The 27389-nt window shown below is 45.2% G+C and overlaps 1 protein-coding gene across 3 annotated transcripts in view; it reads left to right on the forward strand.

Moving 5' to 3' along the window:
• Nucleotides 1-27389, forward strand: part of LOC109891951 (serine/threonine-protein kinase N1-like) — a 42573-nt gene that overhangs the window by 5331 nt on the left and 9853 nt on the right. The window contains exons 2-11 of one of the 3 annotated variants that reach the window (XM_031827677.1): nt 10999-11091; nt 18163-18284; nt 18404-18585; nt 18758-18900; nt 19135-19255; nt 21501-21646; nt 21838-22051; nt 23359-23550; nt 23724-23833; nt 24621-24764. In XM_031827677.1, the coding sequence (XP_031683537.1) occupies nt 10999-11091; nt 18163-18284; nt 18404-18585; nt 18758-18900; nt 19135-19255; nt 21501-21646; nt 21838-22051; nt 23359-23550; nt 23724-23833; nt 24621-24764 (1467 nt within the window). Of the gene's footprint in view, nt 1-10998; nt 11092-13448; nt 14007-18162; nt 18285-18403; nt 18586-18757; nt 18901-19134; nt 19256-21500; nt 21647-21837; nt 22052-23358; nt 23551-23723; nt 23834-24620; nt 24765-27389 lie in introns of those variants that run through there. The other 2 variants (XM_031827678.1, XM_031827679.1) reach the window with 2 other exon arrangements.

The following is a 27389-nucleotide window of genomic DNA, read 5'->3' on the forward strand; positions in this document are numbered from 1 at the left end:
TCTAAAACAACATTGGAGGCGGCTTATGGTAGAGAAAATAACCTTAAATTCTCTGGCAACAGCTCTGGTGGACATTCCTGCCTGCCAATTGCACGCTTCTTCAATACTTGAGACATCTGTGGTATTGTGTTGTGTGACAAAACTGCACATTTGCACAATCAGCTTCTTGATATGTCAAATCTGTCAGATGGATGGATTATCTTGGCAAAGGAGAAATGATCACTAACAGGGACGTTAACACATTTGTGCACAATATTTGAGAGAAATAAGCTTTTTGTGTGAATGGAACATTTCTGGGATCTGGGATTTCAGCTCATGAAACATGGGACTAACACTTTACATGTTGCGTTTATATTTTTGTTCAGTGTAGATTGTAGCATGGAGAAGAATGTTATGTCCAGGAGCAGTAGATTGGCTACACATAGATACTGAGATATTGCTGATTGAGATCAAGCAGGCACGTTGGCAATGATTGACATCCCTGTTGGAGCAGACCTATACTGTGCATAGTGATTGGGCTTGATTGTTCTATTTCCCCTCAATACCTCATCAAGTCTCTACTGGGGGGGTCAGAATGTTTTTTTTGAAAGGGACACATTATCCATATTATCCAGTGCACATAATAGGGCTTAGTCCATCAGGGTGTATTGGTCTCTCTCTCTCTCTTTCTCTCTCTCTCACTCTCCCACTTAGTCGTCCGCTGTCTCTCTCTCCCTCTCTCTCCCTCTCTCTCACTCTCTTTCTCTCTCTCTCTCACTCTCCCACTTAGTCGTCCGCTGTCTCTCTCTCACTCTCACTCTCTCTCTCTCTCCCACTTAGTCGTCCGCTATCTCTCTCTCTCTCTCTCTCTCTCTCTCTCTCTCTCACTTAGTCATCCTCCATCTCTCTCTCTCTCTCTCTCTCTCTCTTTCCCACTTAGTCGTCCGCTGTCTCTCTCTCTCTCCCTCCCTCTTTCTCTCTCTCTCTCTCTCTCTCTCTCTCTCTCTCTCTCTCTCTCCCACTTAGTCGTCCGCTGTCTCTCTCTCTCTCCCTCCCTCTTTCTTTCTCTCTCTCTCTCTCTCTCTCTCTCTCTCTCTCTCTCTCTCTCTCTCTCTCTCTCACTCACTCTCACTTAGTCGTCCTCCGTCTCTCTCTCTCTCTCTCTCTCTCTCTCTCTCTCTCTCTCTCTCTCTTTCCCACTTAGTCGTCTGCTGTCTCTCTCCCTCTCTCTCTCTCCCTCTCTCTCTCTCTCTCTCTCTCTCTCTCTCTCTCTCTCTCTCTCTCTCCCACTTCGTCGTCCGCTGTCTCTCTCTCTCTCTCTCTCTCTCTCTCTCTCTCTCTCTCTCTCTCTCTCTCCCACTTAGTCGTCCGCTGTCTCTCTCTCTCTCTCCCACTTCGTCGTCCGCTGTCTCTCTCTATCTCTCTCTCTCACTCCCACTTAGTCGTCCGCCATATCTCTCTCTCTCTCTCTCTCTCTCTCTCTCTCTCTCTCCCTCTCTCTCTCTCTCTCTTTCCCACTTAGTCGTCCTCCGTCTCTCTATCTCTCTCTCTCTCTTTCCCACTTAGTTGTCCGCTGTCTCTCTCTCTCCCTCTCTCTCTCTCTCTCTCTCTCTCTCTCTCTCTCCCACTTCGTTGTCCGCTGCCACCCTTATAGACGTACATTGCAGCCATCCTCTCATGCATTTTTTTTATATCTTTTGGTGTTCAACGATTCTCTGTCTTTTTTTGCTTTTTGCCAAATGGCTTTTTATTGATCACCCCGGAGACTGGAAACATTTCCTCTGTCAGTACATTTCTTTAATGGCATCAAAGACTTCCTCCACACTCAGGCCGACTAAGCCCCAGACACCTGTTGCGCTGTATATTAAAAAGAGAAAAAACCCACTATGGTTCTTCTTTAGACGGGCTCCTCATCACGCAAACAAAAACTGTTTTGTCTACAGCTGTCGTTGCTGATAGCTAAATTGATAATAGGATTAGGAGACCCTGGACATTTCTGTCCTGACCCACTCCCATGGTGCCATTACACCCAAAACCCACCCTCACCCCCAGTCCCAGCCCTTCACTCCAGGATTAAACTGGCTCTGTGTAAATATATCCTATCCTCCCTTAGACCTGGCTGCACCCTTCTCAGCTGTAGAGATGGAGTACACCATTTTTTCTGGATCAAAACCGGGCTTTGGTGGTGGGCGTGGTCAATAGTGCGATCTCCGACTGAACATTTTAGAGGCTCTCTTGACTGCAGAGACAGAATTAAGCTTTTTTTAAAGCTAATTCTACACAATTTGCCATGGGGCGGAGAGACATTTTTACCGTTTTAAAGCTAGTTTCCTGCATTTCTACACATTTTGTCATGGCTTATGCCGTGTTCTTATGCTATCTGAGTGACTCAACCATTGTAACAAAATCCATGGGGGCCCAATGCCGTGACATTTTTGGAATTTTATATTCCAACTGTCTAGTTTTTCATTTTGATGATTGTTAGTTCTCAAAGATGATCTTATTTAAAATGTATAGGTCCATTATCTTTTTTGCATACATTATATCTGGTTTTAGTCGTTGAATTTTACACTGAAAATGTTTTACCATCCCAAGTTATTTTATATAAATACTGAACAAAAATATAAACGCAACTGTCATGACATTGGCCTGGGGGTAGGTTTATGACAGTCATAAATACCTCTTCCCCCCTTTTTCCTCTCTCTACCCTACTGATGTTACATTTGCAAACCCCTTTGGTTAACATAGAGATTCTGGGAACATCAGAAGGTGGGAGGAAATGAACTATATTCTGGTAATCCGACCAATTGAACATATGCGGTGGTACTTAATGAATATGATGTCAGTTCGGTTGTCATCTGAGACATTCTCATCAATGATAAGATGACATAAACTCTACAGTGGAAAGTCTACACATCAGAGTTATCGGATTCACATGGAATTGTTGTTCAATTTAAATGTTTGAATATGAAATTATTCGTGATGGGTTGAAATGTGATTTTAGCTATGCTCAATCAGTGGCCCGCCCCTGTGAAGGGACATGGGCTATAAACCTTTTCAAACACGCCCTCCTCTCCCTTCCTATATAAAGCCTTGACCACAATGTAACCTCCTGTTCCGAGGATGTGAGGACGACGGTCTGATGTCAGAATGGTTCAGATAATAACTAGAGAACGAAGCCAACATCAGCGTGAACTTTGGTTGCGAATGGTATGAACATTGAACTCTTATTCACTACAGAAGTGATACCTCCTAGCCGTTGAGTTAGCAACAGCAGCTGCAAACGCAGGTTAGGAAGGAACAGACAGAGTATCCTGTCTACCACACAACGACGTTACTACAACGTTTCCAATTGACCGCGGTTTGGCAACACGGCCTTCCATCTACCACCAACCTACTGAAGCGCAGCTCAGAGTAAATATTTATTGCATTTTCCTTTTCCAAATGGGCGGTAATTTAGAATGCATAAGATACTGAAGTTACGATAGCACAGCTTCGCCTTTGTTCCTCAGTCTTCCCGCTCTTTCACTCAAACCCAGCCCCTTTTCTTTTCTGTAACAAGCTGTCATGTCTGTTTCGCCCGCTAGAGACGTTTTCCTTTATGACGTAATTTGTTATCAAGTTATGATTAATTATTTGTATGTGTAATTCTGTGTGATTTGTTAGATATTTAGTAAATAAATAATTAAACCCAATTTTGTATTGCTGATTCTACTTGTTAGCCAGGGTTCGTGAAGATTACCAAGAATTTACAACTTTCAGATGAGACTGAATTAAGGTGACGATTAATATTGACTGCTATTGATGTAAAATATTACTAGGTCTTTAAGAGTTTATTTGGAAGATAACAGCTCTATAAATAATATTTTGTGGTGCCCCGACTCTCTAGTTAATTACATTTACATGATTAGCTTAATCAGGTAATATTAATTACGGGGAAATTATTTTATAGAATAGCATGTCATATCACTTAATCCGGCATAGCCAATTTCAACGTTTTTACTGAGTTACAGTTCATATAAGGAAATCAGACAATAAATTCACCAGGCCCTAATCTATGTATTTCACGTGACTGGGCAGGGGCGCACACATGCATGGGCCTGGGAGGGCATAGGCCCACCCACTTGGGAGCCAGGCCCACCCACTGGGGAGCCAGGCCCAGCCAATCAGAATTCGTTTTTTTCTCCAGAAAGGGCTTTATTACAGACAGAAATACTCCTCCGTTTCATCAGCTAATCAGTTGGCTGGTCTCAGACTATCCCGCAGGTGAAGAATCCGGATGTGCAGGTCCTGGGCTGGCGTGGCTACACTTGGTCCGTGGGTGTGAGGACGGTTGGACGTACTGCCAAATTCTTTAAAACGACGTTGGAGGCGGCTTATGGTAGAGAATTAAACATTCAATTCTCTGGCAACCTCTCTGGTGGATATTCCTGCAATCAGCATGCTAATTGCACGCTCCCTCAAAACTTCAGACATCTGCTGTGACAAAACTGCACATTTTAGAGTGGCCTTTTATTGTCCCTAGCCCAAGGTGCACCTGTGTAAAAATAATGCTGTTTAATCAGCTTCTTGATAGGCCACACCTGTCAGGTGGATGGATTATCTTGGCAAAGGAGAATTGCTCACTAACAGGGATGTTAACAAATTTGTGCACAGAATTTGAGAGAAAGAAGCTTTTTTTTTTTTATTCTTCACAAAAAAATACAGTTTTATATCTTTATGTTTGAAGCCTGAAATGTGGCAAAAGGTCGCAAAGTTCAAGGGGGCCGAATACTTTCGCAAGGCACTGTATATATATTGTATGTATATACACTGTATGTATATATATCCCCATGGGCATGTCACAAAGCCAAACCTACCTTGCCCATCCAGTCAGTCTTAACAAGAGCTGTTCCTTTGTCAGTCCAGCTATAGTTCTGCTCTGTTCTGCCATGCTGGCTAAATGCCCACTGGCTTGCCTTTGTTTGAATTTAGTTTATTCTGACATTCAATGCTTAAAGATAGAATCCGCAGTAGGGGGAAACAGCACCCCTGGCTGCCCCACCACTGTTGTTATTGATTTGTGCAGCATGGTAGAAATTGCAGTACGTATTGTGCTCTTCTGGAAAAACAGGTTTGCAGTAACGTCTTTGTTGTTGTAATATCGCAAATGGATGTGGCTGCTTCACCATTAAGGAGTCCAGCTTTAAGTGGAAGCTATGCTGAGTAGCATTGTTTTGGTGTGCTCGTTGGCTGGGAGGGATGCACCATTTTGAGGTGTGAAGGTGAGACATTCCCCAGTGCTGTGACCACTGAGACTGTGAGCAAGTCAGTCTGTTCTAGGACGATAAGAGCAAGGCCATGCCCATGCAGTGACCTGATTGTGGTTACCTACGGTAATGGTGATGAGGTAGCCTCCCGGTGCTAGATGGGTGCAGCGACGGCTCTGCCATCCCAACAGTGGGCTGTCTGTTCTGTCTGCCCAGGGGCCATTAATCTGAGCCGAGGAAGAAAAACGTCAGGTAGAAATGGTGAGGATCAAACAGCAGTCCTTTTCACATGCCTTGAAACATGGTGCTTAGAATAAGTCACCGCCTGGAGAGACAGAGAGAGAGAGGGGGTTGAAAGTAGAGAGAGGTGAAATACATGACGGATGAAGGGTACAGTAAATGACTGTTTGGTTGTGAGTTAGAGTCCTAATTGAGCTGATATTGCAACTTGTCATCTTGATAATTGCTGTGATTTCCCATCGGTGGTATGGCAGTTGTAACCACCCTCCAGCTCTCCTTCCTGCTGCTCCTGTGGGGTCTCAACCACACTATAGCTCTGTATAGATCGGTTTACTCCTTCACTTATTTTAGCTCCCCAATTGTACCCCACCTTGCATCAATCACACCAGGGGAACTTAGGGTATTTTGAAGTGGTGTTCCCACTGTTGACTAGGCATCCGTCTTAGTGTACTGTGAGTAAGGAATGATGCACTTTGCTCTACTTTACTGTTTTATCGTTTGAACACACAACAGTACTGTGCTCATTAGTCAGTTGGGAACATTAGTCAACAACATACAGCCACACATATTGGTGCTGTCTTTGCCTTCCTGTTTGGGGACGCCTGCCGTAATCGTCAACAGAACTAAAGATGGATAATCATCAGTTTTATAGGACGTGCTCTTATCCCCTCTGCCATAATCATTTTTAATCTGCTCTCGGTTTCCATTAAAATCTGTTTCCAATTCCTTCTTTTTTCAGAGCTTTTGGTGTGGAGTGCAGCGTCTTTCCCTGACACCTCTAGGTGAGGGAGCTGTAGCATTAAGCACCTATAAAGCATGTCAGTGAAACCCTTATCAGTGGAAGTCAGGAGCCAGGCAGAGAGACAGGGAGATGACAGCGGGCTGGATATAGAGAGAACCAATACTGTTGCTGCACAGACCTCAGATCAACAAAGTTTTCAAAGAAGATTTGCCACAACACAAAAATCTAAGTAGATCTTAGTGCTGCATTGCTTCTCTCTCTCTCTCTCTCTCTCTCTCTCTCTCTCTAACAAACACACAAACATAGATTTTGAGTTATTTCCGTGGTATTCAGGCACAGTCACAGGCAGACACCCTGAGTGGGTCATTAGTCACGGCTGAGCTGTGGCAGATTTGAATCGGTCTCCTGGAAAATCACTCCCTTCCCTGTTTGTTTTCATGCACCACTGTCCTGAGGCTGTGTTTGTGGAGTGGAGTTCACAGTCTAACACAGCATGGTTCTCAGTCAGTCATTCAGACCTCTCTCTCTCTCTCTCTCTTTCTCTCTCTCTCTCTCTCTCTCTCTCTTTCTCCCTCTTCCTCTCTCTCTCTCTCTCCTTCTCTCTCTCTCTCTCTCTCTCTCTCTCTCTCTCTCTCTCTCTTTCCCTACCCCCCACTGGGCCTTAGTGAGTGGGAGGATGTAGCTATCAACCCTGGACAGGCTCACTGCGGAAATCCCCACGCCAGACCATCTGAGTCAGAGCCAGGAGTCACACAGCTTGGAGCCCCAATTTCCCTGGAGTCAAAGCACAGAGACATACACAACCCCATGGGCCAGGAGTTTCTCTCGCTCTCTGTCTCTGTGTCTCTCGCTCTCTGTCTCTGTGTCTCTCGCCATGTTCTAAGCTGCTGACAAGATAAGATCAAAGGAATGGCATCAGTTATCATGGCTGTGAATCTATCGTCCCATAAAGCACCTCAGTAATTCTCCCTCTGCTCTGTGTCACGACCATATTCAGGATGACTGTTGTAGGTCACCAACTGTGTTTGCAATGTGCTGCTTTGTGCAGGTGGGTTCAGTAGAGCATTGATAACAAAGTAGTCTACTTTAATAAATGATTCCCTGGTAACGTCAGAATTCTCCATCCACTGCTCTACATGAGTGGGACACAGAGAGACACATTTGTACTTCCCTTTGGATGTTGTTTGGAAATGCAGTCTTCAACCCTCTGAGGCCTAAACAGAGAGACTGATTGTGGTTGTTCTCACAATGGACAGAATCAGCAACACAAACACATACGCATTTATTGAAGTCTCTTGAGAAGATGGACCCCTCCACAATGTTGCTTTTCATGGGGATAGACTCTTCCCCAGCTGTGGACCGGGCACTCCTGGCACACACACACTCACAGTCTTGTACAAATAACCTTGTGGGGACACAAAATTCAATCCCATTCAAAATCCTATTTTCCCTAACCGAACTCTAACCTCTAATTCTAACTAACTCTAAACTCTAACCTCTACCTCTAACCTCTTACTCTAATCTCTAACTCTTACTCTAACCTCTCACTCTAACCTCTACCTCTAACTCTAACCTCTTACTCTAACCTCTAACTCTAACTAACTCTAACCTCTAACTCTTACTCTAACCTCTAACTCTAACTAACTCTAACCTCTAACTCTAACCTCTAACTCTTACTCTAACCTCTAACTCTTACTCTAATCTCTAACATCTAACTCTAACCTCTTACTCTAACCTCTAACTCTAACCTCTAACTCTAACCTCTTACTCTAACCTGTATATTCATTATCTGAGTGGTAGCTCTCTCAATGTATATTCATTATCTGAGTGGTAGCTCTCTCAATGTATCTACATTATCTGAGTGGTAGCTCTCTCAATGTGATGTGTTTGTCTGCTGTGAACAGTGGTTAAGCAGCACATCAAGGGGAGGAGGGAGGAGGGAGGAGGGGAGTGAGTGGTAATTGGAATTCACTGTTGCTCCCCACCAGGCCCTCTTAACCCAAATCCCATCCACTGCATGCCTGCTGCCTGCTGAATGGGGCTGTGTGGAGATGAGAGGATGTGAGGGGAATTCAGACAACCTCACATATCTCCTGTTTCCCTGGAACCTTTCGCTCTCTTTCTCTCTCTCTCGCGCCCTCATTCTGTCTCTGTCTGGGTCTCTAGATGACGCTCCCTCATTCTGTCACTGTCTGGGTCTCTAGATGACACTCCCTCATTCTGTCACTGTCTGGGTCTCTAGATGACGCTCCCTCATTCTGTCACTGTCTGGGTCTCTAGATGACGCTCCCTCATTCTGTCACTGTCTGGGTCTCTAGATGACGCTCCCTCATTCTGTCTCTGTCTGGGTCTCTAGATGACGCTCCCTCATTCTGTCTCTGTCTGGGTCTCTAGATGACGCTCCCTCATTCTGTCTCTGTCTGGGTCTCTAGATGACGCTCCCTCTTTCTGTCTCTGTCTGGGTCTCTAGATGACGCTCCCTCATTCTGTCACTGTCTGGGTCTCTAGATGACGCTCCCTAATTCTGTCACTGTCTGGGTCTCTAGATGACAGTGCAAAGGGAGAACACACTATTAGACATAATACCTCACTGATATAACTTTGGCAACAAAATCACTAGTAATTACAGGACAGAGTGTAGTCACTAGGCCATGAAATTGATGGATAATAGTGATATTGAGAGAGTTCTGTCCTGTTTTAAACAATCTTTCTCTCCTCACCTTTACTTTCTCGCAATCTCTATCGCTTCGTTTTTTAGGAACTTGTGGTGATGCTCATGAGTGCCGATGTTCTCTGCTGACCCCAGAGGTCACTGTTTCTCATCCTCTGACACTTATAGCACAACACCATGTTCATTCTCTCTCCCTCAGGGGCAATCACTATCAGCACACCTGACCCTTGTGGCACACCTCTCGGTGCTTTTGACAGCTTTCTCTAGGAAGACCTTGATGGGTCATCTACAGGTCACTGTCTGTCACCTGTCTGAACATCCACTCCCACACAGTGGCTTCACATTGCTTCTGGTTTAATCCATGACCCCAACTCCAAAACATGTCATCGCCATCCTCCAGCTTGTTCCTGGAACTGCCAATCCCCCAGCAGTTCCCCCATCCCTCATTTCTCTTCCCCCAAAATATCCCATCAGAGCACACATGACTGAGCCGGAAAGGACATTGTTATTAAATGATAATGACTTATACATTAGTGCCTCATAGCCTATCAGTTAAGCAGCAGCACTATGCTTTCTCATTTCCCTGTCATTGTCATTATTGATATTTGCTTATGCATCACCAAGCATCACAGGTGTGAGGGAGGGAGTTGGGAGGGAAGTGGCACAGATAGACAAGAGTGCTTCCCTTAAAGTCAATGAGATGGGCTTTATGTTTATTTATAGAGGCAGGCGAGGCAAACCGGCAGTCAGGCCATTAACTTCATCAAAGGGATGGCTTTCAGTCAATGGCTACATCGAGCAGAGAGGAGCTACTACACACTGGGGCCCAGCCATAGCATGGCAGATAGACTGCCTGAGGGATGATGGGAGAGAGGAAGAGGGTGAGAGAGAAGAGGGAGAGGGATGAGGGTGACTCCCATTTTCTTGTTTCTTTCTCTCTATGGCTGTCTTGTGTGTTGCATGTCACAAACATACATACATACATACATACATATATACATACATACATACATACATACATACATACATACATACATACATACATACATACATACATACATACCTCTCTATAGGAAGTCTTTCTATGGGACACTTTCACTTCCTCTGTGGTGATGGGCAGCATTTGCCCTGTTACTGAGTAGGCTGTCCTGTATGTGTGTGTGTGTGTTGTGTGTACATCTGTGTGTTTATGAGAGAGAAAGTGTTTTGACAGTGTGTGCCTGGTCTGACATGGCTGTGAGCCATTCTGAAGGTGACCTAGGGTAGCCTCTGAGTCAGGGCTTCAGACTGACACAACCTCACTGAATCAGTCACTGACAGGAAGAGGCTAGAGGCAACATGGACGCTCTGGCTGTTCTGCTGGGTCACTCCTCTCACTGCTGTTTGTCTATAAACTTTACCTGTTTATTATAGTTATTCAGACTCTCTAGTAGGGCTGGGCAATATATACAATCTACTTTATTCATTCAAATGTATGTTTTTGCACAATATTCGAAATTCCTGTATCGTTTTTATGAGTGTTTAAGTCTGCCTGTTCTCATGTTGTGTTTTTGATCTTGTCTCCTTTGCGCCTTCTGTGCTGTGTGCACCCTCCCATTTACACGCATTGGGCTTATTTTGGACAGATTTTGCCGAGAGTGAAACCTCTCGCGTCGCCTCTTCCTCTCTGTTTACACACACCAAGCCCCTCCCCCGCCCCTCACACCAACAAAGTTGAGAGATCACTTCTTCCTCTGACAAGCGGTTTCAACTCGCTATTTTCATTTGAGGTTTGGTCCAACAGAATTGGTCATATGGACACATTGAGACATTATTTTATTGTAATAGGGGATAAGTTAACCTTTAACAACACCATTTTTATGTCTCAACTATTCAAATTGTGCACAGAGCAGACACTTCTAACATTGATTCTGGAAAATTCATGCTCAGTTTGTCATTACCACGTACCGCTAGCAGCATTTGAGCCAAATACTGTTATATTATCTAGTCTGTTTTATAAAATGTGCAATAGTCATAAAACACAATTATATAAGCATTTGGAAAAAAATCGGGATAGGATTTTTAGCCCTAGGTTTGCACAATTCTGGGAACTTTCAATAAATCCCCTTGTTTTCCAGAAATCCTGTTTGGAAGATTCTGGATTTCCTGTTTATTCCCTACTGATTCCAAAATCCTCCAACTGGGATTTCGTGAAAACCAGGGAATTTATTGTAAGTTCCCATTTTGCATCCCTAATCCTCCCTCCCTCTCACTCTCATGATACAAAGCCTGTGACATGGTTTAGTTCCACTTCCTGTTCCCTGTTCTGTGAAGCAGCTGTGCCTCTGTTTCTCTCCATGGGTGTTCTTCTCCATGTGGCCTGATGCTATTTATGACCAACATGCTTCTGTTGTAACATGATACATACAACAACTGCTATGTGTCAATGTTTCCCTGTTTGGACAAACGACAAGAATAGCTATTGATTCCCTTAGCTTTTATTATTAGGTGTAATTAACTATGTATGACTGCTTTTTCAGTGACGTATTTGAAAGCTTTTTGTGGTTTCCTGGTTGTAATATCTTAGCCTTTGACCGTTTTCACTCAGCTGTGCTCTCTACACCGGTTGCATCATGGCCTGTTACAGGATTAGCTCCGTCCAATGACAGCAAGGCCCTTCAGCGGGTGGTGAAGATGGCCCAGTACAGTGCATTCGGAAAGTATTCAGACCCCTTGGCTTTTTACACATTTTGTTATGTTACAGCCTTATTCTAAAATGTATTAAATAGTTTTTCCCCTTATCAATATACACACAAATACCCCATAATGACAAAGCAAAAGCAGGTTTTTAGAAATGCTTGCAAATTTATTACAAATAAAACACGGAAATATTACTTTAACATAAGTATTCAGACCTTATACTCAGTACTTTGTTGAAGCACCTTTGGCAGTGATTACAGCCTGGAGTCTTCTTGGGTATGACGCTACAAGCTTGGCACACCTGTATTTGGGGAGTTTCTCCCATTCTTCTCTGCAGATTCTCTCAAGCTCTCAGGTTGGATGGGAAGTGTCGCTGCACAGCTATTTTCAGGTCTCTCCAGAGATGTTCGATCGATCGGGTTCAAGTCCGGGCTCTGGCTGGTCCACTCAAGGACAGTCAGAGACTCGAAGCCGCTCCTGCGTTGTCTTGGCTGTGTGCTTGGCGTCGTTGTCCTGTTGGAAGGTGAACCTTCGCCCCAGTCTGAGGTCCTGAGCGCTCTAAAGCAGGTTTTCATCAAGGATCTCTCTGTACTTTGCTCTGTTCATCTTTCACTCGATCCTGACTAATCTCCCAGTCCCTTCCGCTGACAAACATCCCCACAGCATGATGCTGCTACCACCATGCTTCACCGTAGGGATGGTGTCAGGTTTGCTCCAGACGTGTTGCTTGGCATTCAGGCCAAAGTGTTCAGTCTTGGTTTCATCAGACCAGAGAATCTTGTTTCACATGGCCAGAGTTCTTTAGGTGCTTTTTTGGCAATATCCAAGTGGGCTGTCGTGCCTTTTACTGAGGGTGTGGCTTCCGTCTCTACGAGTTGTCCTTCTGGATGGTTCTCCCATCTCCACAGTGAAACACCTCCCTGACCAAGGCCCTTCTCCTCTCAATCCTGCAGAAATGTTTTGGTACCCTTTCCCAGATCTGTGCCTCGACACAATTCTGTCTTGGGAGTTCTACGGGCAACTCCTTCGACCTCATCAAATTGTAAAAACATCTCAAGGATGATCAATGGAAACAGGGTGCACCTGAGCTCAATTTCGAGTCTCATAGCAAAGGGTCTGAATACTTATGTAAATAAGGTCTAAAAAAAATTCTAAAAACCCGTTTTCGTTTTGTCACTATGGGGTATTGTGTGTAGATTGATGAGGAAAAAATAAATGTAATCCATTTTAAAATAAGGCTGTAACATAACAAAATGTGGAAAAGGTCAAGGGGTCTGAATACTTTCCGAATGCACTGTACATCACCGTGCTCCCACCCATCCAGGACATCTGCTCGAAACGGTGCCTGAGGAAGGTCCGCAGCATCATCAAGGACCCCACACACCCCAGTCATGAGCTGTTCACTCCCTTACCGTCAGGCAGACGTACCGGAGCATGAGATCTGATACCAACAGGCTCAGAGACAGTTTCTATCTACAAGCCATCAGACTGTTGAACACTTGAACTGGCTCTCACACACACACACACACACACACACACACACACACACACACACACACACACACACACACACACACACACACACACACACATATTTCCATTCATTCTACACACACTTTACAACTGCTGCTACCAGACTCTTGTTATGATTGCCATACTGCATAATTTAAACACTTGTCCCTGAATCCCCCCTTCCCCAAACATGTATAAATAGTGGACACTAAATTGTACCTTCCTGTATTATACTTATGCTAAAATGTTTATTCTATTCTACTGAGCCATTTACTTTATATTCCAATTCTTATCTTTTATTATTTCTTATTGTTGTTGCATTGTCCGGAATTAACCTGCAAGTGAGCATTTCTTTGGACGGTGTACACCAGGTGTATCCCGACTAATGAAACTTGAAACTTGAAACAGACACTGCATCTGGCAGTGTGTTTGATGTGATCAGTGTCTATCACAGCAGCCTGTCGCTATGCTAAGAGCAGCCAACAGCAGGAAGCAAAGTGGCATTGCTCACTCGCTTACAAAACCACACCACTCTCCTCTGTGTGTGTTTCTGTAGTGTTACTGTTAGTTTCTCTCTCTCTCTCTAGGCTAGAGAGCAGAACAGGAAGCAGTGGGGTGGGGGTGGGGCTGTGTCGCGCTCTCTTTCTTCCTACCTCTTCCTCGCTCATTCGCTTCAGATTGAGTCTCTTTTGATTCCTGGCGGGAAGGAAGCACATCCCGGATTTGAGGAGGCAGGAATAGCTCTCTGTACTTTGAGTGGCGGTTCTGGTGTGAGAGTGTGTAACGGGGCAGAGGGGAGGGGTTGGGCAACACAGAGAGAGAGCCAGGGTGGGCCATGGCCAGCGAGGGAGCTTTGGCGGACTGCCCAGGAGAGCACACTGCTGCAGACCTCTCCACTCACACTGAACAGGACCAGGGGGACACCGAGTCTTCGGTAGGCACACTCTGTCTGGGCACCATACAACATGGTTGCCTTCCACATTACAGTGTGTTTGTGAGTTTCCTCTCCACTTTCTGCTTCATGTTCACTTCCTTCTCAGTCCATGCCATTTCTGATGACTCATGTCGGGGCTGCTTTTAGTATTGTCGCATTGTTTTCAGACCCATCTGAGTGGAGAACTGCCTCTATTCAATTTCTCGGTATTGCTCCACTGGAGGTCATTGCTAAATGGCAATAAATGTATAGTAGTGAGTCACATGGTTAATGGTCCGGCCCTTTCCTCCTTCCTCTTATGTTGTTGTCTCTGCTATTCTTCTCTCCTCTGTGCCACTGTTGCTCACCTCCTGCCTCACTATTAGTAGCTGTTCATTTTAAGACGAGTGTGTGTCTCAGTTCTGCTCAACAAGTGGGTGTTCTTCCTGTCTTAGTCCTACCAAGGCTCTATTCCTCCCTCATCGTTCTCTCTCCTTGTATGTTCTCTACCTCCATCTCTAGATGATTTTATTGCAGAGAAGGACTGGGAGCAGAATGAAGCTACAGCCTTGGTGTTGTTAGGACAGTAACACCACGCTCCAGCTGACTGTGCCATTTGGCCCACAACTTATGATCGTGTTGATACCAACAGTACTAATGTCACGCCTTGGTCTTAGTATTTTGTGTTTTCTTTAATTATTTGGTCAGGCCAGGGTGTGACATGGGTTATTGTGGTGTGTTTTTGTCTTAGGGGTTTTGTGGGGTGTCTACGTAGTCTATGGCTGCCTGAGGCGGTTCTCAATCAGAGTCAGGTGATTATCGTTGTCTCTGATTGGGAACCATATTTAGGCAGCCATATTCTGTGAGTGTTTTCGTGGGTGATTGTTCCTGTCTTTGTGTTTGCACCAGATAGGGCTGTTTCGGTTTTCACATTACGTTTATTGTTTTTGTAAGTTCGTGTTTCTTTATTATTCAATAAACATGGATTGCAATAGCCACGCTGCATTTTGGTCCGATCCTTGCTACACCTCTTCGTCCGAGGAGGAGATAGAAGAAAGCCGTTACAACTAAACTCAGCAAAAAAAGAAACGTCCCTTTTTCAGGACCCTGTCTTTCAAAGATCATTTGTAAAAATCCAATAACTTCACAGATCTTTGTTGTAAAAGGGTTTCAACACTGTTTCTCATGCTTGTTCAATGAACCATACACAATTAAGGAACATGCACCTGTGGAACGGTCGTTAAGACACCAACAGCTTACAGACGGTAGGCAATTAAGGTCACAGTTATGAAAACTTAGGACACTAAAGAGGCCTTTCTACTGACTTTGAAAAACACAAACATAAATATGCCCAGAGTCCCTGCTCATCTGCATTAATGTGCCTTAGGCATGCTGCAAGGAGGCATGAGGACGGGATATGTGGCCAGGGCAATAAATTGCAATGTCCGTACTGTGAGACGCCTAAGACAGTGCTACAGGGAGACAGGACGGACAGCTGATCATCCTCGCAGTGGCAGACCACGTGTAACAACACCTTCACAGGATCGGTACATCTGAACATCACACCTGCGGGACAGGTTCAGGATGGCAACAACTGCCCGAGTTACACCAGGAATGCACAATCCCTCCATCAGTGCTCAGACTGTCCGCAATAGGCTGAGAGAGGCTGGACTGAGGGCGTGTAGGCCTGTTGTAAGGCAGGTCCTCACCAGACATCACCGGCAACAATGTCGCCTATGGGCACAAACCCACCGTCGCTGGACCAGACAGGACTGGCAAAAAGTGCTCTTCACCGATGAGTCGCAGTTTTGTCTCACCAGGGGTGGTGGTCGGATTCGCGTTCATCGTCGAAGGAATGAGCGTTACACCGAGGCCTGTACTCTGGAGCTGGATCGATTTGGAGGTGGAGGGTCCGTCATGGTCTGGGGCGGTGTGTCACAGCATCATCTGACTGAGCTTGTTGTCATTGCTGGCAATCTCAACGCTGTGCGTTACAGGGACATCCTCCTCCCTCATGTGGTACCCTTCCTGCAGGCTGATCCTGACATGACCCTCCAGCATGACAATGCCACCAGCCATACCGCTCGTTCTGTGCGTGATTTCCTGCAAGGAATGTCAGTGTTCTGCTATGGCCAGCGAAGAGCCTGGATCTCAATTCCTTTGAGCATGTCTGGGACCTGTTGGATCGGGGGGTGAAGGCTAGGGCCATTCCCCCCAGAAATGTCCGGAAACTTGCAGGTGCCTTGGTGGAAGAGTGGGGTAACATCTCAAAGCAAGTACTGGCAAATCTGGTACAGTCCATGAGGAGGAGATGCACTGTAGTACTTATGCAGCTGGTGGCCACACCAGATACTGACTGTTACTTTTGATTTTGACCCCCCCTTTTGTTCAGGGACACATGATTCCATTTCTGTTAGTCACATGTCTGTGGAACTTGTTCAGTTTATGTCTCAGTTGATGAATCTTGTTATGTTCATACAAATAGTTACACATGTTAAATTTGCTGAAAATAAACGCAGTTGACAGTGAGAGGACGTTTCTTTTTTTGCTGAGTTTATTTCACCTGTATATCTAACGCTGTGTTCCTTCACAACAAATAGCCAAACATTTCAGTGCGCCATTTGACACAACATTAGGCCATCAGGTCCGCTATGAGAAATATTCCCAGATTACCATGACTACTCAGCACTATTGTTGTGCAAGGTTTCCTGTTTAATAGCCTGTGTAAGTAGCCCTCGAAGGCCCAATAGCTGGGCTTGGCCACAAGGGCTGGCTTGGCTGCAGCCTGCCATATTGTATTGCAGATGGATTATGGTTCTAATGAGAGTCTGCCTGGTAGGAGCCGGGCTCTGCTCTGTTATGCCTGGCGTGGCGCTGAACAGGCCAATAGGGACGCTGCTGTAATCAGATCTGCAGGCTGGAGCCAGGCCCGAGTCTCTGAGTGGCCTACAGCAGTCAGTCAGTCGTTATGAGAGAGCAGGGACTGCTCTGTCTGTCTGTCTGTCTGTCTGTCTGTCTGTCTGTCTGTCTGTCTGTCTGTCTGTCTGTCTGTCTGTCTGTCTGTGTCTCCATGTTGTAGGATGTGGGCTCTGTTCAACTCTAATAATGAGCTGTCTCTGTTTTATTGTTTCTAATGTCTGCTGTTGGGGATTTACTGTGATAGTGTTGCATGTCGGTTTGTGTGTGTGTGTGTGTGTGTGTGTGTGTGTGTGTGTGTGTGTGTGTGTGCGTGCGTGCACGCAAGTGTGCTTATATGAATGCAATGCCGTTACATGCATGTATGTCTGTATTTGTGCCTAATGTCTATCACACTGTCATGTGTGTTTGTGTGCTGTATCTGTTTCTGTGTGGCTTGCTGAGAGCTGGCGTGCTGACAGCGTGTCTGTGTGAATCAGTGGCCCTGAGCAGGAACAAGCCCTGATAGATTTTAGTCTCTATTAATGCTGCCCTAATCTGCTCTGATCTGGTTACCATCAGGAGGGGACGTGAGCGCTCAGGCCTTCACTCATTTAACGTCTCAGTCTCACTCTGCTGCTCTTCTGAAGGGAAGCGCTCACCTCGCACTGACTGCTCCTCTCTCTGTCACAACTGCTTTTTAAGTCACTGACTCCGTCTGTCCCTTTCTGTTGCTGCCTTGGCCTCTGTTATATTTACTCTAGCCATGGATCTACATTACTTTTACTCTTTGCTGCACTGCAGTCACACAGGATGTGAGCTGAAATGTTGGGCTCTTTGGTTTGGGTACCTGTCTCTGGGACCCATTGGAAGCTCTTTCTCTCTCTCTCTCTCTCTCTCTCTCTCTCTCTCTCTCTCTCTCTCTCTCTCTCTCTCTCTCTCTCTCGCACTTTATTTATTTTCCGTGTACAGATAAATGCTCCTGTCTATCCTAATGTTTGCTGCCAGTTTAGTGCTGCTCAGTTAAACCTTCTGACCTACAGGGTTGTGTGGGAGACATCTGGTGTCAAAGGTGAACGCAACCTAGTCCCCTGCACCTCCACTCCTCCAAAACCCCTAATTAGGCCTTTTTCCCAGAGAGGAAATACTGCAGACCTTTGTCTACGTCTCTCTGCTATCACTGCAATATCATCTTGGCACAATACATGTTGCAATGTATTTGACCGATACCAATCTATTATCCATTCTCTCTCCCCCTCTCCTCTTCCTCTCCCCCTGTCAGAGTGACCCAGGTGGGCTGTCACTGCTGGAGCAGCTGGGTCTGGACCAGAGCTCAGACTTCTCTGACTCCAGCATTCAGCAGCGGCTGGACGGAGCGAGGGACCACATCCGCCGGGAGATCAGGTTAGCATTACTACTTAATTACTCATTTACTATTCAATCATTTCTATGATGCATTGATTAACTACTCATTGTGTGATGCTACAAACGTATGAAAAGTCCCTGTGATTTGACTGGATCAGGAAGGAGCTGAAGATCAAGGAAGGAGCAGATAACCTGAGGAGAGCCACCACAGACAAGAAGAATGCCCAGCAGGTGGACAGCCAGCTTCGCAGCTCCAACCGCAGACTGGACAGCCTGCACTCTAAGTTACAGGAGCTGGACGCTTACATTGTGGTCAAAGGAGGGGACGACAACAACACAGGTATCACTGACGGGGATGGAACTATGAAGCGAATGGAGTGTAGCCTTATACCATTGGATGGATTCGAACAAAATGTAGAATGTAGAATGTAAAATGTAGAATGTAGAAAAATGTTGGCCATTGTTAATGATTATAATAACTGTCAGTTAATACCATGACCTTTGACCCTCAGATGCCCCCAAGTCTCCCGGGGCGCGCAGCCGCTCGGCCAATCAGGACCGGATCACGGCTCTGGAGCGCCAGCTCAACATCGAGCTCAAGTGCAAACAGGGAGCAGAGAAGATGATCCCCATTTATGCCAATGGAGTCACCAAGGTACTGGACCACCTAACCTGGACCACCTAACCCCTCTAATATATACATATATTGTAGCCTATGTACAATACAACCAGCCCCTCCACAATCTCTCTTTCTCACTCTTCTGAGTTCATGTCTCTAGTCAGATCTTCTCCCAGCCTGATTCTTCTCTGAGTAGTGAAGGTTAGCTGGGATGTGTATTTGTGAGCTGTCTGCTATTTCACTGTCCTCACTGTACGGTGTCGCTTGTAGGACAAGAAGATGCATCAGGCGGCCCAGCAGATGCTGCAGGACAGCAAGACCAAGATCGACATCATCCGCATGCAGATCCGCAAGGCCATACAGGCCACTGAGCAGATTGAAGATATCCAGGGTAAATATCTGTGTGTCTGTCTGTCTGACTGTCTGTCTCTTCCTGCCTGCCTGATTGCCTGCCTGCTTGTCTGTCTGTCTGCCTCTCTGACTGTCTGTCTGTTCATCCCCCTTTGTCTGTCTGTCTCTAATCTGTACATCTATCGTTAAGTGTTTTATGAAGTGTGGGTAACAGATCAATGCCCTCCTCAGAAGTGCAGAGTGGACATTCTTATAACCTACTCCACTCCATACACCACACTCACACACACACACACACCCCACACACACCCCACACACACACACACACAGACACACACACACCCGGGCTCACTTCCGCAGGTTAAGGCCTTATTGATGTTCCTGCATCCCCATGATGTTGCCCAACAGCAAAAAGTCATGCTTCTTTTACCCAAGGTTAGAGACAGAGGGAAAAGGGGAGAGAGAGAAAGATAAGGAAACAAATAGTAAGATATGGAAAGCGAGAATGAGAAAGAGAGTGAGAAGAAGAGAAAAGCACAGGAAGTAAAGATACAGATTTAGGCCCATACCTTTAAATGTATTGCTGTCTATTTCCCTCTCCCTACCTTCTTCTCCCTACCTTCTTCTCCCTACCTTCTTCTCCCTACCTTCTTCTCTCTACCTTCTTCTCCCTACCTTCTTCTCCCTACCTTCTTCTCCCTACCTTCTTCTCCCTACCTTCTTCTCCCTACCTTCTTCTCTCTACCTTCTTCTCCCTACCTTCTTCTCCCTACCTTCTTCTCTCTACCTTCTTCTCTCTACCTTCTTCTCTCTACCTTCTTCTCCCTACCTTCTTCTCCCTACCTTCTTCTCCCTACCTTCTTCTCCCTACCTTCTTCTCTCTACCTTCTTCTCTCTACCTTCTTCTCCCTACCTTCTTCTCTCTACCTTCTTCTCTCTACCTTCTTCTCTCTACCTTCTTCTCCCTATCTTCTTCTCCCTACCTTCTTCTCCCTACCTTCTTCTCCCTACCTTCTTCTCCCTACCTTCTTCTCCCTACCTTCTTCTCCCTACCTTCTTCTCCCTACCTTCTTCTCTCTACCTTCCTCCCTCCGTTGGTTTAAGAATAGATCAGAGCTGCAGGGCATTTAACCTCATAAGTCATGAACCATCCCTAACTTAGGACACACACAGACGTACACAAATCCATCAAAACCCCAATCTACACAATACCCCATAATGACAAGACAAAAACAGGTCCTTCGAAATGTTTCCAAATTTATTACAAATAAAAGACAGAAACACCTTGTTTACGTAAGTATTCAGACCCTTTGCTATGAGACTCCAAAATGAGCTCAGGTGCATCCTGTTTCCATTGATCATCCTTGAGATGTTTCTACAACTTGGAGTCCACCTGTGGGAAATTAAATTGATTGGACATGATTTGGAAAGGCACACACCTGTCTATATATGTCCCACAGTTGACCGTGCATGTCAGAGCAGAAAGAGGCACATGACAGCCCACTTGGAGTTTGCCAAAAGGACTCTCAGAACATGAGAAACAAGATTGTCTAGTCTGATGAAACCAAGATTGAACATTTGACCTGAATGCCAAGCGTCACGTCTGGAGGAAACCTGGCACCATCCATACGGTGAACCATGGTGGTGGCAGCATCATGCTGTGGGGATGTTTTTCAGCGGCAGGGACTAGGAGACTAGTCAGGATCGAGGAGAAGATGAACGGAGCAAAGTACAGAGAGATCCTTGATGAAAACCTGCTCCAGAGTGCTCAGGCCCTCAGACTTGGGCCAAGGTTCACCTTCCAACAGGACAACAACCCTAAGCACACAGCCAAGACAACGCAGAGTGGCCCAGCCAGAACCAGGACTTGAACCAGATCGAACATCTCTGGAGAGACCTGAAAATAGCTATGCAGCGACGCTCCCCATTCAACCTGACAGAGCTTGAGAGGATCTGCAGAGAAGAATGGGAGAAACTTTCCAAATCCAGGTGTGCCAAGCTTGTAGCGTCATACCCAAGAAGACAAGAGTCTGTAATCACTGCCAAAGGTGCTTCAACAAGGTCCTGAGTTTGAATACTTACGTAAATGTCATGTTTAATTATTATATATATTTTTTTACATTTGCAAACATTTCTAAAAACCTGCTTTTGCCATGTCATTATGGGGTATTGTGTGTAGATTGATGAGGGAAAAATGTATTTAATCCATTTTAGAATAAGGCTGTAACAACAAAATGTGTAAAAAGCCAAGGGGTCTGTAAATGGTTTGTTATCGCTCTCCCCAGGTAAGCCAGACACGTGTGGGGTGGAGCTGCGTGTGGAGGAGCTGTGGCATCATTACCGTGTGGAGCACGCCATGGCTGAGGGAGCCAAGAACATGCTGAGGCTGCTGGGAGTAGGGAAGGTCCAGGACAAGAAGGCCATGTCAGAGGTCAGAGTTCACACACAAGACTACTGTATGGATCTCACACATGAACGTACATTTAATGCACACACACACACCATTTAGGGCACATTTAAATGCACACATACACACACCATTTAGGGCACATTTAAATGAAAACATACACACACACACACACACACACCATTGTAAACCCCCTCGCTCCTCTCTCCCCCCAGGCCCAGTGTGGTCTGAGTGAGTCGTCCCAGCGCTGTGACCTACTGAGAGGCTCTCTGGAGCAGCATCTGCTGGAGCTGACGGACGACCACCCCAAGGCCTGCCTCATCAAGGAAGAGCTGGTGCTGGCCTCCTCCTCAGCCTTCAGCTCCAGACACGGAACCCCCTATGTACACAACCAGTACAGCACCCTCTGCAAGCCCTCCCCACTCACTGGTACATACACTCATAGTCTATCACTGACTCTTACAGCCTCTCTATACCCTATAACTGTCTCTTACAGCCTCTCTATACCCTATCACTGACTCTTACAGCCTCTCTATACCCTATAACTGTCTCTTACAGCCTCTCTATACCCTATCACTGACTCTTACAGCCTCTCTATACCCTATAACTGTCTCTTACAGTCTCTCTATACCCTATCACTGACTCTTACAGCCTCTCTAAACCCTATAACTGTCTCTTACAGCCTCTCTATACCCTATAACTGACTCTTACAGCCTCTCTATACCCTATAACTGACTCTTACAGCCTCTCTATACCCTATAACTGACTCTTACAGCCTCTCTATACCCTATCACTGACTCTTACAGTCTCTCTATACCCTATCACTGACTCTTACAGCCTCTCTATACCCTATAACTGACTCTTACAGCCTCTCTATACCCTATAACTGACTCTTACAGCCTCTCTATACCCTATCACTGACTCTTACAGCCTCTCTATACCCTATAACTGACTCTTACAGCCTCTCTATACCCTATAACTGACTCTTACAGCCTCTCTATACCCTATAACTGACTCTTACAGCCTCTCTATACCCTATAACTGACTCTTACAGCCTCTCTATACCCTATCACTGTCTCTTACAGCCTCTCTAAACCCTATCACTGACTCTTACAGCCTCTCTATACCCTATCACTGTCTCTTACAGCCTCTCTATACCCTATAACTGACTCTTGCAGCCTCTCTATACCCTATCACTGTCTCTTACAGCCTCTCTATACCCTATCACTGACTCTTACAGTCTCTCTGTACCCTATCTCTGTACCCTATCTCTGACTCTTAGTCTCTCTATACCCTATCACTGACTCTTACAGTCTCTCTGTACCCTATCTCTATACCCTATCTCTGACTCTTGCAGTCTCTCTATACCATATCACTGACTCTTACAGTCTCTCTATACCCTATCTCTGACTCTTACAGTCTCTCTATACCCTATCACTGACTCTTACAGTCTCTCTATACCCTATCACTGACTCTTACAGTCTCTCTATACCCTATCACTGACATGTACAGCCTCTCTATAATTTATCACTGACTATTACAGCCTCTCTATAGTCTCTCACTACCTCTCTGTCTATACCTAACTGAAGGCTCTAATGCATCAGAAACTCATGGATTCAGTTGAATATCTCTCCCATATCCAGTGACTGAAGTTATAAACCTTTTGAACCAGGTATGATACTCTCACTTCTACTCAAACATCACATATCAACTCTCTCTCTCGCTCTCTCTCCTAGGTACCCTGCAGGTGCATCTGCTGGGCTGTGTGGGGGTGTTGGAGGTGGTCCCGGGGCGCAGTAGAGGAACCCCGGTGGTCTTGCCGTGCTACAGCCCAGGGGACGGACGCTCCTTCAAACTCAGTGGTCTCTACAGCCGCAGCACCAGCAGCATGAGCCTCAGGATCCCCGGCAAGACCGACGAACTCTCCTGTAAGTGTGTGTGTGTGTGTGTGTGTGTGTGTGTGTGTGTGTGTGTGTGTGTGTGTGTGTGTGTGTGTGTGTGTGTGTGTGTGTGTGTGTGTGTGTGTGTGTGTGTGTGTGTGTGTGTGTGTGTATCTGTCCATTTGTGTTTTGTAGTGAGTTTCTAAACATGTGTTGAACAGCGGAGGTGAGTGCGGTGTTGAAGCTGGAGAACACAGTGGTGGGACAGACATGCTGGAAGACAGTGGGAGAGCAGGCCTGGGACCAGACCTTCACTGTAGAACTGGAAAGAGTAAGATATTACATCACACAACACACACACAGAGACAGCGAGAGAGATTCCCATGCCAATAAAGCCCCTTGCATTGAATTGAGAGAGAGAGAGGCACATTGAGAATTGAGAGAGAGAGAGGCAAATTGAGAATTGAGAGAGAGAGGCACATTGAGAATTGAGAGAGAGAGAGGCACATTGTGAATTGAGAGATAGAGGCACATTGAGAATTGAGAGAGAGAGAGGCACATTGAGAATTGAGAGAGAGAGAGGCACATTGAGAATTGAGAGAGAGAGAGGCACATTGAGAATTGAGAGAGAGAGAGGCACATTGAGAATGGAGAGAGAGAGAGGCACATTGAGAATTGAGAGAGAGAGAGGCACATTGAGAATTGAGAGAGAGAGAGGAACATTGAGAATTGAGAGAGAGAGAGGCACATTGAGAATTGAGAGAGAGAGAGGCACATTGAGAATTGAGAGAGAGAGGCACATTGAGAATTGAGAGAGAGAGGCACATTGAGAATTGAGAGAGAGGCACATTGAGAATTGAGAGAGAGAGAGGCGCATTGAGAATTGAGAGAGAGAGAGGCACATTGAGAGAGAGAGAGGTGCATTGAGAATTGAGAGAGAGAGAGGCACATTGAGAATTGAGAGAGAGAGAGGCGCATTGAGAATTGAGAGAGAGGCACATTGAGAATTGAGAGAGAGAGAGGCACATTGAGAATTGAGAGAGTGTGAAAAGGTAAAAAGAAGTGTATGTGCACCTGTGGTTGAAACAGTTTGTGTGTTGACCTGTGTTTCGGCCCAGTCCAGGGAGATGGAGATAGCAGTGTACTGGAGGGACTACCGCTCCCTGTGTGCTCTCAAGTACCTGAAGCTGGAGGACTTCCTGGACAACCAGAAACACAGAGTTCAGCTGGAGCTGGAGCCTCAGGGCCTGCTGCTGGCTGAGGTACACACACCCCGCCATGTATACACATACACACATACAGAGACATGCGAACATGCAAACACACGCACCAACACATACATCCCTGCTCAATCCTGAACTATACAGTACTAGTCAAAAGTTTTGATACACCTACTCATTCAAGGGTTTTTCTTTATTTTTACTATTTTCTGTAGAATAATAATGAATACATCAAATCTATGAAATAACATATGGAATCATGTAGTAAGGAAAAAAAGGGTTAAACAAATAAAAATAGATTTTAGATTTTAGTAACCACCCTTTGCCTTGATGACAGCTTTGCACACTCTTGGAATTCTCTCAACCAGCTTCATGAGGTAGTCACCTGGAATGCATTTTGTTAAAAGTTCATTTGTGGAATTTGTTTCCTTCTTAATGCGTTTGAGCCAATCAGTTGTGTTGTGTCAAGGTAGGGGTGGTATACAGAAGATAGCCCTATTTGGTAAAATACCAAGTCCATATTATGGCAAGAACAGCTCAAATAAGCAAAGAGAAACGACAGTCCATCATAACTTTAAGACATGGTCAGTCAATATGGATAATTTCAAGAACTTTGAAAGTTTATTCAATTGCAGTCACAAAAAACATCAAGTGCTATGATGAAACTGGCTCTCATGTGGACCGCCACAGGAAAGGAAGACCCAGAGTTACCTCTGCTGCAAAGGATAAGTTCATTAGAGTTACCAGCCTCAGAAATTGCAGCCCAAATAAATGCTTCACAGAGTTCAAGTAACAGAAACATCTCAACATCAACTGTTCAGAGGATACTGTGTGAATCAGGCCTTCATGGTCAAATTACTGCAAAGAAACCACTACTGAAGGACACCGATAAGAAGAAGAGACTTGCTTACTAAGAAACATGAGTAATGGACATTAGACCGGTGGACATTTGTCCTTTGGTCTGGAGTCCAAATTAGAGATTATTGGTTCCAACCGCCGTGTCTTTGTGAGACTCAGTGTGGGTGAACGGATTATCTCCTCATGTGTATTTCCCACCGTAAAGTATGGAGGAGGAGGTTTTATGGTGTGGGGGTGCTTTGCTGGTGACACTGTCAGTGATTTATTTAGAATTCTAAACACACTTAACCAGCATGGCTACCACAGCATTCTGCAGCGATACGCCATCTCATATGGTTTGCACTTAGTGGGAATATAATTAGGACAATGAACCGACACATCTCCAGGCTGAGTAAAGGATATTTTATCAAGAAGGAGAGTATTGGAGTGCTGCAGATGACTTGGCCTCCACAATCCCCCGACCTCAACCAAATTGAGATGGTTTGGAATGAGTCGGACCGCAGAGTGAAGAAAAGCAGCCAAGTGCTCAGCATATGTGGGAACTCCTAAAAGACTGTTGGAAAAGCATTCCAGGTGAATCTGGTTGAGAGAATGCCAATAGAGTGCAAAGCTGTCCTCAAGGCAAAGGGTGGCTACTTTGAAGAATCTCAAATATAAAATATATTTTGTATTTGTTTAACACTTTTTGGGTTACTACATGGTTCCATATGTGTTATTTCATAGTTTTGATGTCTTCACTATTATTCTACAATGTAGAAAATGGTAAAAAAAATATATATATAAGAAAATCCCTTGAATGAGTAGGTTTGTCCAAACTTTTGACTGGTACTGTATGTGTCCGTGGCGATCAGTGCTATTTAAGATGAGGGAGGACGCACATTTTGTTTTATGAGCATGGCCTTATTTCTATTACAGCATATTGGATGACTGTCATTCATATTCCATTCCCCCCAGCTCAATGTAACATCGATGGGTTTCGGCTACTACATGATTCTCAAATTTTCCTTATACCCATCATAAGGTTTCTACAACCTAGCCTATGAATGAAAGTTTACAATGTAGGCGCACAGGTCGAGATAAATTTGAGTAATCAGGGTGACAGACAGTGACACATTCAATACCGCCTTGCACACACTTGCCAGCATCTAGCTGATCTAGGGTGTAATCATTATTCCAACAGTTGCAAAAGAGTTTCTATTGGACAAAATAAAATATGTTTATCCCCATTTCGTTCCATTTGCTTCCATTTAAGAATGTTTTTCAACTGAATCGGCGGAATGAATACACCCCTGATCACCTGCAAACACAGGTCACTTTCATAGCAGCCACATACAAACAGTATGATCACTTTGATTGTTAATTCCTTTTTGCATCCATGTGCTCTCCTCCTCTCACCCTTTCCCTTCGCTTGTGGACTTCAGTGCACCACAAACACATCAGCTGTCTGTGACCAGGCGAAAAAATCTTTCTAAGCCAAACCTTCATATCATAACCGCTATACACAGCCTACATCATTGTCACCATTATTAGCTAACGTCATAGTCAACATAGCTACTAAAACTAACACGTTAGTAAACCCACTACAATCATGCAGTACAGTGTAGTCAGAAAGCAGCAGCCAGCTAGCGAACATGGCATCCCTCTCTGTTTGAGCCGGGTGTTTAAGTAGGCTAAACTAGCTAGCTGCGTTCGCTAGCTAAGTAAGTGAAAAAAATATGAAATATCTCTTTCTTGCTTCTTCATTTTTTACGAAATGTATTTGTTTAAAAAAAATCCCTCTGAGTCAACTACTCATTACATTTGTTTTAA

The sequence above is a fragment of the Oncorhynchus kisutch genome, linkage group LG6, assembly GCF_002021735.2.
Source record: "Oncorhynchus kisutch isolate 150728-3 linkage group LG6, Okis_V2, whole genome shotgun sequence".
NCBI classification, from domain to species: Eukaryota; Metazoa; Chordata; class Actinopteri; order Salmoniformes; family Salmonidae; genus Oncorhynchus; species Oncorhynchus kisutch.